We start from the raw sequence: 12,664 nt of genomic DNA, 5'->3' as shown, positions 1-12,664 counted from the left end.
AGGGTTGCTTTCAGCAAGTTTATATCTGCAGGAAAATCAACTGGGTACCAGCCACTTGCTAGAGAAAAAAAATCCAGCTTGGTTGATGTAACCATTACCCTAGTAAGAAAACAATGACTATCTTGTTCATTTCCTATTGATCACTTGGGAAGGTTAGGAAAAGGGACATGTGTCTGTAAGCCCTCTAAAGTACACATTTTCTTTTCTTTTCTTCTCACTACGTAAAACACATACACATTCATATTATCCTAAAGTCACTTGAAAAATACAGTGATTGCTTACAAATAGTGGAAAATACCAATAAGAGGCAAAGAAATGAGCACTTTACAGAGACAGAATTTGATGGGCTTTAACGTGAACCGTTTTATTTAAAACAGGGATCCATCAGAGGTGGTGAACTATCAGGGTCAATGTTCTAGAGCATGGCACGGATGGATGAAAGGGAATACTCACCAGCACCTCACAGGGGACTAAAAGACAATGTCAGCAACACACCATGGAAGGAAAACAAACAAAATGGAAAAGGCACCTGGCGGGGAGGGGCCGCGGTGAGCACTGCCTCTCGGCAGGTCCACGCCTGTGCACTGTGGATAAGTCTGGACAAGCGACATTGGAAAGGGAACAAAATGGTTCCGATCTGAAGCCCAGGATCCTACGTGGGTAGCTAACCTTTCCTCAGCCTGGTTTCCACCCACCGCTGTGTAGTTTCAGGTCCTAAAAAGGGGAGAAGGCTGCTAAAGTGTAACACAAACTCTCCCCCCCTTTTTTTCCTCTAGAAAAAAAAGAAACCTCCCCCAATTTAACTTCAGTGGTGGCTTCTGAAGGCCTGTAAGCATCCTGACATAGAAATAAGAAACGACAAAATAAAAGACAGATAAGTGGCCCGGACTTTAATCAGTCAGTCAAACGGAAAGGCAGATTCAGAAAAATGAAACCTGGTGACCAGTCCGTCAACTGGCTGGCTGGTGCCCTGCCTGAGTGAAGATGTTTAAACTGCATCCACAACACACGCAAGCACAGAACTGCTTCTGGCAACTGAGTAAATAGCTACGCTCTCCTTTGAGCGCTGTCCTGCTACCAGTGACCACGTGCCAAGTGCTGAAGTTACAAGAGACACCCGAGTGGCGAAGGACCCCCCGCAATGGTCTGCCCCGTGTGGCCGGGTCTGTGGGCAACAAGACTTATGCTCTCAAATAATGACCCCTCCCAGCCCCCGCTCCTTCCCGTTCACGCTATGCGTTTCGACCTCCCCCCAGGGAGGTCCAGCCGATTCCGTCCCCTCCCAGTTCGAGGCACTCCCTGGAACATCTTTGATTAACCAGGGTCTTTCATTTCTTTCCAACTCCGTTGGTGACTTTTGACTTGGAATGTCGATTCCTTCTTCTGGAAGAATGGCTCTCGCTGTTGCCTGGATGCTTGGGTGGGCCGTCTTCAGAACCTGGCCAAAGGAATCGGGACACACCGTCACCGTGGGCTGTGGGCTCCCGGCTCGGGCCTCTGAAGCCTCCGATTCCGGCTCTCCCTGCCCGGCCGTCCCACCGCTCCTCCACTGACCCTTGTGCGCCATCTAGTGGCCTCGTCAATGAATCAAGGCACAGAAACCCCGGCGCTGAGCTAGCACAGCTGGGGCCAGGGTGTGCAAGTCAGGGCTCCACAAAGACAGGTGCGTCCCGAGGATGTTTACATTCACACCGTAGGGTGGATTGTGGTCATGGTGATGGGGACCAGAAGTGAGAGCACAAATAACATCGAAGCACAAAGGAGGGATAATGAAAACAAACCACGTGCGTGTCAAGTCTACCTTAGCAATCAAAGGACGCATCAACTAGGTGTCCACACCTTGACCTGCTACACACCATTGTTTCTAAATCCCTAAGTTGGAATGGATTCTTGACTTGGCAAAAATCAAAGATATTACATGCCCTCAATGGTTTGATCTGGAAGCCACCTTTACAAATCAGGCCCCTGCAGCTGCTCATGACAGGCAGCCCCGGAGCCATACACTGAAGATGCCACGTGCCCTCAAGAAGCTCACAGTCTGCAGGGACGGTGTCGTCTGTCACGCTCTATCATCTGTCACGCTTAGAGAAAGACGTCTACATTGGCTGAGTGCTGGGCGATCAGCAGGCATCAGCCAGGTGGAGGCTGGAGCCAGGGTAGTGGTGGGGTGAGGGTGGGCATTCCGGGTAGGGGTGTGTAAGGCCTGGAAGGTCATCGGAATTTTCTGGCATTAGGCTGGCTCTGCCCTCGGGCTGAGCACGTGGAAAGCCTCTGGCTTAGCAGCTAAGCCAAAAGGTTCTCTGCTCCAGGGCTCAGATTTTTTTTTAAACTGTCTATCTTTCATTTAAATATATCTCTACCATTGCTTATTTCTTTTAGTCTTTTCAGTGGAGAACCTGGAATTGCCACAGACTGATCTCTAGGATGGTTCTGAATAAGGGAGCCCTGGGGAACCCCTGTGCCTACCTCCATCAGCATTCTATATTAGGTAGCTGATTCAGAAGAAACCATCTCAAACAGGGTGACCAGCACTCGCTAGTGTTTTCCCCAGGGACAGCTGTGATGAGCTTCACCCCAAAAGGACTCAGGAGAGCAACTGCCTCAGCAGTGCTTTCCCCTCCCTCGTCCCCGCTTCTCTGAGCAATTCTGTGGGTTAAAATTCACGGTCTCTGACATTCAGTTCTCTTCCTTCGGTCAAGCCCACAATCAGCTCATAACTGATATGGAATTACTATCCTGTGGAGCCTCCTCTGGGTCACTGTTCTACAAGTCAAATTCTTTAGGATAACCAGGTGGCCCCAAATCTTTCCAAAATGCTCCTTGGAGAGAGGCCAGTGGGAGATCCCTGACTACACTGTTCAGATCCCTCTTATGCTGGTCTATCTCTTGAATAAACACGATTAAGTCGATCCACCTCTTCGGAAAGGTTTCTCCTCCTGGCACACGACTCTTCCTAACGCTTTTCACTCGCGATGAAAGCCAAGAGGAAGAACATCCCGATCAGGATGCCTGAGACAGTGGGATCTCGTTACGTTTTCCTGTCTCAGAAAAGGCAGAACCACGTGGCACCTCTTCTTACGAAGCAAGTTTCTTGGGCAGAACCTGTGAGCACTTTGCATGTTTCTTAATAAGTAACAGGAGACATGCGTTGAGTAGGTTTGAGACCCTTCAGGGCATATATTTATCAACATTCGGAAGATAAGTATTGATGCTAAATCCCTTTCCTGGGCCTTGGGAGGGAGAGGACCCAGGAGAGTTTTTAACAATGAGCAAGAGAGAGATACCTTTTGTACCTTTCCCGTGAGGCCAGGAGATGTCAGGGCTGTAGGTGCCATCTTCACACTCTGAGTAGGTCTAGGGAGAGAGGCAGTCTTAGTGGTGGAATTTCAAGTGCTCCCGGGAGGAGGGGGGGCCAGCAAACAAGCGAGGCTGCTCAACCCTGGCCTCTCCCGGGCTGGGGATCTCCACCAGCAAGTGCAGGACCACCTCACGCTTATGCTCTCAGCTATAAGATCAAGGCTATATCCCAGGTGACGCAGAATACATCTTCTAGAAAGCGCCTTTAGCTCCTTAGACTAGAAGTATGAATAAAGGATGAAAGCTGTTATTTTTACTTAAAAAAAAAATTACAGTTGACAAGACTGCTATAGCATTTTAAGCCCACTCACATCTATCCTCTACCTTAATCTTCATCTACTATGAAGTGGGCAGGGCAGGAGTTTCCGGATGGGAGCTCCAGGCTGGGATACAGGAAGAGGCCTGCACAGAGTGAAAGACCTAGTTTTTCAAAAACTGCTCTGGGGCTTGCCATGCAATTTTTAAAAATATATATATATAAACAAATAATTAAGCTTTGACCCCCTTAAGAAATGAGGATAAAAGTCCTGACCTATTGAATAGGGCAGTCACAAGCAAGGATGGCAACTGATAGGAAGTGAATTCTGAACTGGCTACGTTTCTAAAGTGGGGAGGCTGACACCCGGCTCTCACTGTGCCGTACATGCCACATCCTCACGTGAATGTGCTCTGGGCTAAAGTGCCAAGCAGGACGTGGTTAGTTTAAATAAAAGACCATCTCCACCTTCCCTTCTATACCTTTTCTCGGTGACCGTAGTGCTCTGCATACCAAACCATGCCGTACAGACACAGGAAGGTAGTGAAAGCCTGGAAGAGAAAAACAAGCACAAAACCATTTTATAAGTGAGGGTGCACAAAAAAATCCCATTTCCCGGAACTTCAGGGTTTCAATGGGAATTCATACACGATGGCTCGATGCATTTCTGCCTTCTCTCCCGGGATGCCGGTTACAGAAGGGCTGGATGCGGCAGAGGTGAACCCTGGGGGGCAGCAGGGGGGCACCCCTAAAGCTTTCAGCAAGAAGAGTTCCGATGAGGCCACAGTTACCACTGTGACTCTACTGTCAGAGTGAAGATCATTTCTAGATGTGGGATCAGGTGGGATGCATTTTCTGAACAGCTCTGCAGGTTCTGCCTAAGAGGACGTATAGGACTCTACATTGTATTTCTTTTTTTTTTCCTTTTTGGCCTGATTTTCACAGCCCATCCTCTGCACCCTGCCGCCCATCACTGGAAAGAGTTAAAAGGACTTAGCTTGTCAACTTCTGAGGGGAAGAGGATTTTTGAATGAAAAAGCAGTTTCATTCAGTCTGGGGTCACAGTGGTGCCGGAAGGCATTGAGGACACACACCCACGTGTAGGTGGCAGACCCCAGCGGGACACCGCTGCCCTGGGCTTGGCGCTGGGTTTTAGTCTCAGTGGCCCCGCTCTGAGCCCAGTTCTGGCTGTTTTTGTTTTTCTCAGTTAAGTAGATAGGAAACTAAACAGAAAATAAAAATGTCTTGTGAGCCTTGGTGTGAAAAGAGAAGGGCGTGGTCCATGGGTACCCAAAGGCCAGGATCACCTCCGCTTCCCCACGAGTGTGCCCCACTGGCCCCCCTGCACCCTAAATTATACTCTAATTTAAGGAAAAAAATAGCACCTAAGAATCCAAAGTTTAAAAATGTGTCAACAAACTACAAGTCGGGGAAAACTTCCTGGCTGCCTGGACTGAGCAGTGTGTTGGGCCAGGCCCTCCAGCCAGGCCTCCCCTTCCCCTCGCGACTGTAAGTGAATCACCAAAACCCAACCAAACCAAACTGCCTGTCCTGCCATGACATTTCTTCAGAATTCCTTGATTTAGGAACCCATTGACAGTGAATCCTCCTCAAGGATTCCTAACCTCCATCTCTTCCACTGCATTTCCTCTTGGGGACCTGTCACCTTGACCCAGTCGTGGGAACAGTTGTGAAATCATGATGGACTCTTCTCTTCTTGAATAATTTTAACTCTTTCTAAGAATCATAACTGTAGATCTAGAGGCATTGACTCAGAGATCATTAATTTCAATTCCCCTCATTTCACAGCAGAGGAATGAAGGCTCAGAGAGGCGACTGCCTTCTCAAAGACACACAGCTAGAGTGTGGCACGACTGAAGCCAGAACACAGGTCTCTTTATATCCCTGGATCAAATTTCAGGGATGGCTATCGAGATAAATACTGATTTTATGTCTACACATCTTTATATCTCTATTGCTCTGTCCACTCATCCATTCCTGGAGGAAGAAAAGCATCATGGGAAGAGCCAGTCCCATCCCATCCCTCTGCACAGCCCACAGCCTGGAGGGTAGAGCCAAGACCGCAGGGAAGGCCGGGCTGTGCGTTCTCATCACCGCAGCTTGTAGTCTAGCCCTGGCCCAGTTCCTCAGGTCAGTGACGTTCACTGAGTGTCTGCTGGGCGCACAGAGTCACCTTAAGTCTCAAGAAAGAAAGGAGTCCAAGCGCTCCAGCTGGCCATTCTCCTTCTACATCAATGAAGTGGGAATAGCGGCATGGTGGAGAGGTAACATGAAATATTAGAAGACCCACTAGTTCATTTTATATTAAGTCCATATGCAAACTGGTATAAATTAGGAATTTTTTAAAAAAGCTCATATCCCCCCCATCAAAAAATTAGGCAATGAATGAATATATTAAAATTATAGAATGAAAACTACTTCTAATCTTTAACACATTCCAGTACTTGTTCAGATTTCTAATATACAACCACTATTAAATGTACAATTTTCACGGCATGGCAAGAGTGGGAAGACTAGAGCATCCGCAGTGTGTAAACCTACGTGTATGTCAGCTCCTTGACAAAGAGCATAACAGGTCGGCCTAGGTTTCACACGGAGGGCAGGGAGGACGGGTTCCACCTCCGAGGACCAGTCAGTGGCTGTGCAGTGGGGGGGTGGGGTGGGGGTGCCGCTAGACCATGGGAGCAGTCAGGGCTGGGCTGGCTGTCACAGTGCATCCTGTCCACCAGAGGGCAGGCATGTGGGGCTCTTCCTCTTCCTCTCCCAGCTTCCTCCCTTCCCCGGGGAGGGCAGGAGGGCAGCTGGGGCTGCTCTAGCAGCAGACAGCTGGGCAGAGCTGGCTTTGCAGCGGGGCAGGCAAACACTGGCAGGTGCTGGGAGACAGATGCTTATCATCACGATCGCCATGCAAAGGACCTGCTGCAGCTGCCAAGTTTACCACTTCACCTGGGTACAAGAGGCCCCTTTTATAACTTGTCCCAGGAGACAAAAGCTTGTAATTTATGGGTTTGCAATCACACCTGTGGAAATCTAGGCAAGTACCCACTTAAAATGTCAAGGCCTGGATTTAAAATGACAATTGTACGGATTTTGTTTAAATAAAAGGAAGAAAAAAAGAAAGAGAAAAACGTGAGGGCTGAGAGCCCCAAGGCAGCACCCCCCCCCCCACCCCGGTGTGGCTTCCACGCTATGGTAAGGTGTGCTCAAATTCACCCAGACTGATCAGACAACTGGTGCTGGGGCAGCTTCTTAACCAGCATGTGGGAGCTTTACTTCCACACTGATCTCAAATTCTGTGTACGTTCTCCTACCAGGCAAGGCGAATAACCGGGGGCTTTGCTTCTCTTAGTGTGGAGGCCTGGTGTAACTCAACGCTCTCTTACTCAATAATGTTTGCCTCACTCCTAAGATTGAGACCAATCTTGATCTCTAATAAAGGCCATGGTTATAAAAACGTGCCGGGACCTTATTTCCACTCTTTTTCTCTACCTGGTAAATGTGCAAGGCAGTGGGGACCCCTACTCATCCCAGCCAAAGGCCTCTTTTCCGGCCAGGTCCCCCTCCATGGCACTCATCACCGCTAACACTAACTGGGGGATTCTGCTCAGCTTAAGAGTCCTCTTTCCTGTGGCTGTTTCTTGCCCTTGGCCTGGCCTCTAAAATGTGGCTGTTCCCCAGACGCCATTCTCAGCCAGCTTCTCCTTCCCACACTATGTTCCCCGACTCTCACCGACCCAACGGCTCCAACCGTACCCTACACACGGATGCCTCCCACCTCTTTCACCTCCACCGCCGACCGAGTCTCTCCAGGGCTACTGGACAGACCAGAATTTCCAATGACACAAGACACCTTCACCTGTAAAATCTAAGGGTCCCTCACACCTAACTCATCTCCTTTCGAGGGGCTTCTCTGATATCCTCCAACCTGTTACTAGCACCAAAAGCAACCAGTGGCACAGATAGGAAAGCCTGGAGTTGCCCTCTCCAGCTCTCGGAAGGGGACGGCATCTATCGAGTCGGGCTCTTTAGCTCTCGGATTCAGCCCTCTCTCTGCATCTTCAATGCCGCTGCCTTGGATAGGTTCTCACTGAGGTCCCTCCAACACCCTCAGGCTCACCCCTTCTCCAATCCCCCACCCCCCCCATACTCTCCCACTCTCCAGCTGCCCCGTGAGACAGTCTTTCCTCTGAAAAACCTTCGAATCTCCAACCAGGACACACAGAGCCCATCCTACGCAGACGATCCCCTCCGCCTCCAACTCGCTCTCATTTTTGCTCCCCAAACAGGTCGCCGTCCTCTTGTGACACGGGCACTGGCATGGCTTTGAGTCTCTGGACGTGCTTGTCTCTCAACCTGCCTCTGTGTCTCCCGGTCTTTGTCCCTTGACCTCAGTCCTTTCTCCTCCTTGCGTTTGCCGAGTGTTTCCTGTGCATCAGGCACTGTGCTGGCGTCCGTGGGGACAAAAGGACAATGGAAACTTATTCTTTGTGAGCAGGAAGTGCCATGTTGAGGAGACCGATATAAATACCCCAGATTACATCACACTGGGGCTAGAACTCAAAGAAACATGTACCAAATGCGACTGGTCCCCCGAGGAGGGAGTTGTCTAGTCTGCCTTGCAGGTTAGAGCGTATTTCATGGAGGACACGGATTTAAGTTTGGTCTTGGCGTTAAGATTCACCAGGTAGAGAACGCAGGGAAAAGCACTCAGATCGGGCAGAGGAAGCCTCCTGGGTGAAGGCAAGACAAGTCTGGAAGGACGGTGGGTTGAGGTAACTAGGAATAGTTTGGCGGAGCCCGAGCGCAGGGTACAGGGGGTGGGGGTGGTGAACGATCCAGAGAATGACGGCCCTAAACACACGAGCAGGACTTCCTATTTCAGCTGGTAGGTCTGCGGTGGGGATGAGGCTCCCTTCTTGCTGTTTCTGTCTACACAGAGGGAGCTTCCCTGGTATAACACTCCTGCTTTCCCTCACCCCTCGCCCCTTCCCCAGGGAGGCGAGTAGCTTAACTGCCTAGGGAATAACAGATAAGGAAGCTGGGCGTCTCCCGTCTTTCCCTCTGGGTGCGAGGCCACCAGCGCAATGCGGGGGGCCTGCTTCCTGGGCTGCAGAGGAAGCGTGTCTGCTTCTGGGGTTCACTATTCCGAAGCCCCTTGTTGGCACGCACCTGAAGCTGATACTGAAAAATGTGGACCCTCAGTAGTAAAGCTGCCGTTCTGTCTCCATAGCCTTCGTCCATCCTGACTACCTCTAACTGCTCTGAACCTGGTGGGGGGAAAATGTTGTACTGTTAGGCCCTCTAGGCCCCAACAATAGGGAAAATGATTCTACGCAGGGCAAAGGGGTTCCGATAGGAATTCTGGAAGATCACTCTGGCAGCAGTGTAGGCAATGGAGGTGAAGGGCAGAATGGAGAAAACGGGTGTCTAGAGACAGGGGCAGAGGCAGTGGGAACAGAGAGGAGGGGATGGAGCTGGGCCACCCGGGTGAATGAGTAGAGCCGGAGGGCTGACTTGGGGGCTGACAGAGGAGAGGAAGCAGCCGCCTGGGTGAGGGACGGGAGAGCCGTTCACTGTGATCCTTTGTGATCCTGAGCACACATCACCTCCAGGAGCTTCGCCCAGCTTGTCTGCTGCTCTCTCCAGGGCTCCTATAGCTCCGTGCACACACATCTTTCTTTTTTTTTTTTCACACCTTTATTGGAGTATAATTGCTTGACAATGGTGTGTTAGTTTCTGCTGTATAACAAAGTGAATCAACTATACGTATACATATATCCCCATATCTCCTCCTTCTTGCGTCTCCCTCCCACCCTCCCTATTCCACCCCTCTAGGTGGTCACAAAGCACCGAGCTGATCTCCCTGTGCTATGCGGCTGCTTCCCACTAGCTATCTATTTTACATTTGGTAGTGTATATATGTCCATGCCACTCTCTCACTTCATCCCAGCTTACCCTTCCCCCTCCCCGTGTCCTCAAGTCTGTTCTCTACGTCTGCATCTTTATTCCTGCCCTGTCACTAGGTTCATCAGTATCGCTTTTTTAAATTCCACATATACGTGTTAGCATACGGTGTTTGTTTTTCTCTTTCTGACTTACCTCACTCTATATGACAGATTCTAGGTCCATCCACCTCACTACAACACACACATCTTTTATGATGTTTGAATATAAGTAGTTTGCATGTGTAATTCCCACGTGGACTTGGAGATCCTCTGAAGGGGGACACCCGTGGAGGGGGAGCAGGAAATCTCCAGCCAGACTATCTGGGTTTGAGCCCTGGCTCTGCCACATGCTACCTGTGTGACCTTAGGTAAGTTAGTGAACCTCTCTGTGCCTTTATCTATAAAATAGGGATAATAAAGTACCTCCCCTCAAAGTGTAAAGATCAAATATGCAATTCATGAAAAGTGCTTCAAACACTGTCTGGCACCTCGTAAGCGTGAATAAATCTTCACCATCACCTGCCTGTGTGGCTCCAGCACCAGGGCCGCTCTAACAAGAACGTGGCAACGTGACAGACTTATAAGGGACTATGCTAAGTGACACAGAGACTGAGAAACGGGTCATGTCCTCAAAATAAGCTACCGTCATACAGACACCAAGGCAGATCAAAATTCACCAACGTAAGGAGGCATATGCTAAGGGTCTAATCAGTAAAACAGAGTGAAAATCTCTAAAACTTAGAGAGAGACTGGAGGAGCCCCACCGGCTGGGTGACTAGAGACGGCTCCTTGGACACGGCCTTGGGGAGACCTTTCTGGCTGCTGATGCCCCAGGGGGAGGCCCACAGTGGGCCGTTGTGAGAAGGGCCTTTGGCCCACGTCCCAGGAGTCCCGCCTGGCTCAACCTCCCTGGGGTCCCAGCGGCGCCAGGTAAGGGCTGCACCCACATCTGCCCACCGCCATAGGTCACGCTACAATTCACAGAGCTGGGGTGCCCACGCCAGACAGAAATGTGAGGTGCGCATGGTGAGATCTTCTGGCCCATCTGACACACTGCCCCTAACCGATCCTTATATCTAGTCACACTGCAACAGAAAAAATACATCTGAGCGTTAATTCCGGAGCCTGAGTACAAAGGAGATCATTATTCCCTTTCGTTGTTCAAGATAAAACAGGACAGAACAGGCTCAAGGTGCCCTGGCACAGTTAGGATTTCTAGCAAGTAACCCTAAAAATAGACACCATAAAAGGCAATAAGAAGAGTTTAGTCTTGTTCCCCCTCCCCACCAATTAGACCTGAATCTGATTAAGCCTCTAGATCCAGCTACCAATTTACAGAAAATACAGAGGACAAAGAAATCTGTTAAGTTACAGTAAGGATGGAGTCAGTAAAACCAGACTGAGGGAAAATCTAGACAACAAAAGGGCTTGTTTCTTCAATGTAAAGGTGAGAGCTGGAGACAGAGGGAAAACTGTAGATTAAGAGAGACCTTTTATTAAAAGGCATGCCAACCAATTGCAATCAGTGGATGTTGATTCAAATAAACTGCTAAAGAATACAAAATGTAAGGAAACATTAGAAATGTGAACTTTGATTAGCTATTTGACAGTATGAAGGAATTAACTCTTTTTCGGGTGTGATAATGGTACGGTGGTTGCACCAACCAAAAAGCATTCTTATCTTCTTTTAGAGATACATCCTGAAATAGTAAAGTGGGTCTGCTTCAAAGTAACCCAGGGTTGGGGATAATAAGTATGGAATATAAGGACATAAGACTGGCCATGGGTTGATAATTGTTGAAACTGGATGATGGGTGCGTGACGGGTGAGCGACCCCCTATCTACTTCCACATATGTTTGAAATTTTCTATGATCATTAAAAAAAAAAAAAGCCCCAGTTAATTTTCTGGACCGAGTAAGTAAAAGGGAAGAATCTTAAATGATTCCCCAAAGTAACAAAACAAATTAAGAAGCGCAATCACAGAATTTTAAGCTAGGCAAGATCTTGCTTCATTTGAAAGATGAGGGAAAAGTCCCAGGACAACGGAGCTGGAGGCCCCCAGGGCTCTTCCCTTCCGAGAGGAAAACACATCCTTCACAGGTTTATAATGTCAGCCCCACGGGGAGGAAACTGTATGGTCTGATTACCTCCAAAAACACCTCACATGGCCTATAAACAACAGTCTGTCGTTTTGTACATAAACCCTTGGAGAGTAATACATATGTTACGGGACACTGTCACCATCCTTATCCCCTCATGGCAGGCCTGACATTTTCAGCAAGTGTAGATGAATTCTCATAAGCGAAATAAATGAGAGTATGATACACCTGCTGAGGGCATTTGACCAGAACCTGCACAGGTGACCAATTTTAGGTGCCATGTGGTCCTATGTATTTATTCTTGAACTTCAGACTAGTGGCCAGTCTTGCGTTACTACAGTAGAATGTCCTGTCTATAAATTTCTAAGGAACCTTGGTACACAAGAGTGTTTTGTTTTAGAAGATACCATGGGGACTTTAACTAACACTTTTGGGTAAAAAAGTAATAACTTACCACACAAAGAAGCCAAAGCACAACATAGAGTATTTGGGTCTTAGAGAAGAGATCTTGTCCAAATTTTATGCAGACAATAGCTTCCAGGAAACCAATGACCCTGTTAGACAGAACAAGAGGTTAAGTACGAATTCATCTTATCAGAGCATTATGCATTACCAGAAATATGCATAATTCCATCATAAAGTTCAAGTGGTCATAAGATTTCTGCCCCAAACACGGGAAGCAGGTCCTCAACAAAATGACACTGTGCTTTCTTCAGGAATAATATATATTATTATATATACATACATATTTAGATTTAATTAAAAGTTTATTGTACCGTCACTCCTCTCTTCTTTTCTGCAGACTATTTTTTTTAGAGCAGTTTTAGGTTCACAGCAAACTTGAGGGGAAGGTACAGAGTCCCTATAGCCTCTGCCCCGACACATGCACAGCCGCCCCCGCTGTCAACATGTGTCACAAGTGATGAACCTGCGTTGACACATCACCCAAAGTTCATAGGTTATGTCAGAGTTCACGCTTGGTGAT

At 48.5% G+C, this 12,664-nt stretch overlaps 1 protein-coding gene across 2 annotated transcripts in view; it reads right to left on the bottom strand.

Moving 5' to 3' along the window:
• Positions 1–338: 338 nt before the first annotated feature.
• The window catches only part of PTDSS1 (phosphatidylserine synthase 1), a 67,011-nt gene continuing 54,685 nt past the window's right edge, over positions 339–12,664 (bottom strand). For both annotated transcript variants that reach the window (XM_082432739.1, XM_082432740.1), the window contains 4 exons: positions 12,134–12,233; positions 4,096–4,164; positions 3,285–3,354; positions 339–1,438 (listed from right to left, as the gene is read on the bottom strand). In XM_082432739.1, coding sequence (XP_082288865.1) covers positions 1,329–1,438; positions 3,285–3,354; positions 4,096–4,164; positions 12,134–12,233 — 349 coding nt within the window. In that variant the 3' untranslated portion in view covers positions 339–1,328. The remainder of the gene's footprint in view (positions 1,439–3,284; positions 3,355–4,095; positions 4,165–12,133; positions 12,234–12,664) is intronic.

This window comes from Balaenoptera physalus, assembly GCF_965194825.1.
Source record: "Balaenoptera physalus genome assembly, chromosome: 17".
NCBI classification, from domain to species: Eukaryota; Metazoa; Chordata; class Mammalia; order Artiodactyla; family Balaenopteridae; genus Balaenoptera; species Balaenoptera physalus.
Note: the sequence above shows the minus strand (reverse complement) of the source record. Positions and strands in the feature narration are given on the sequence as shown.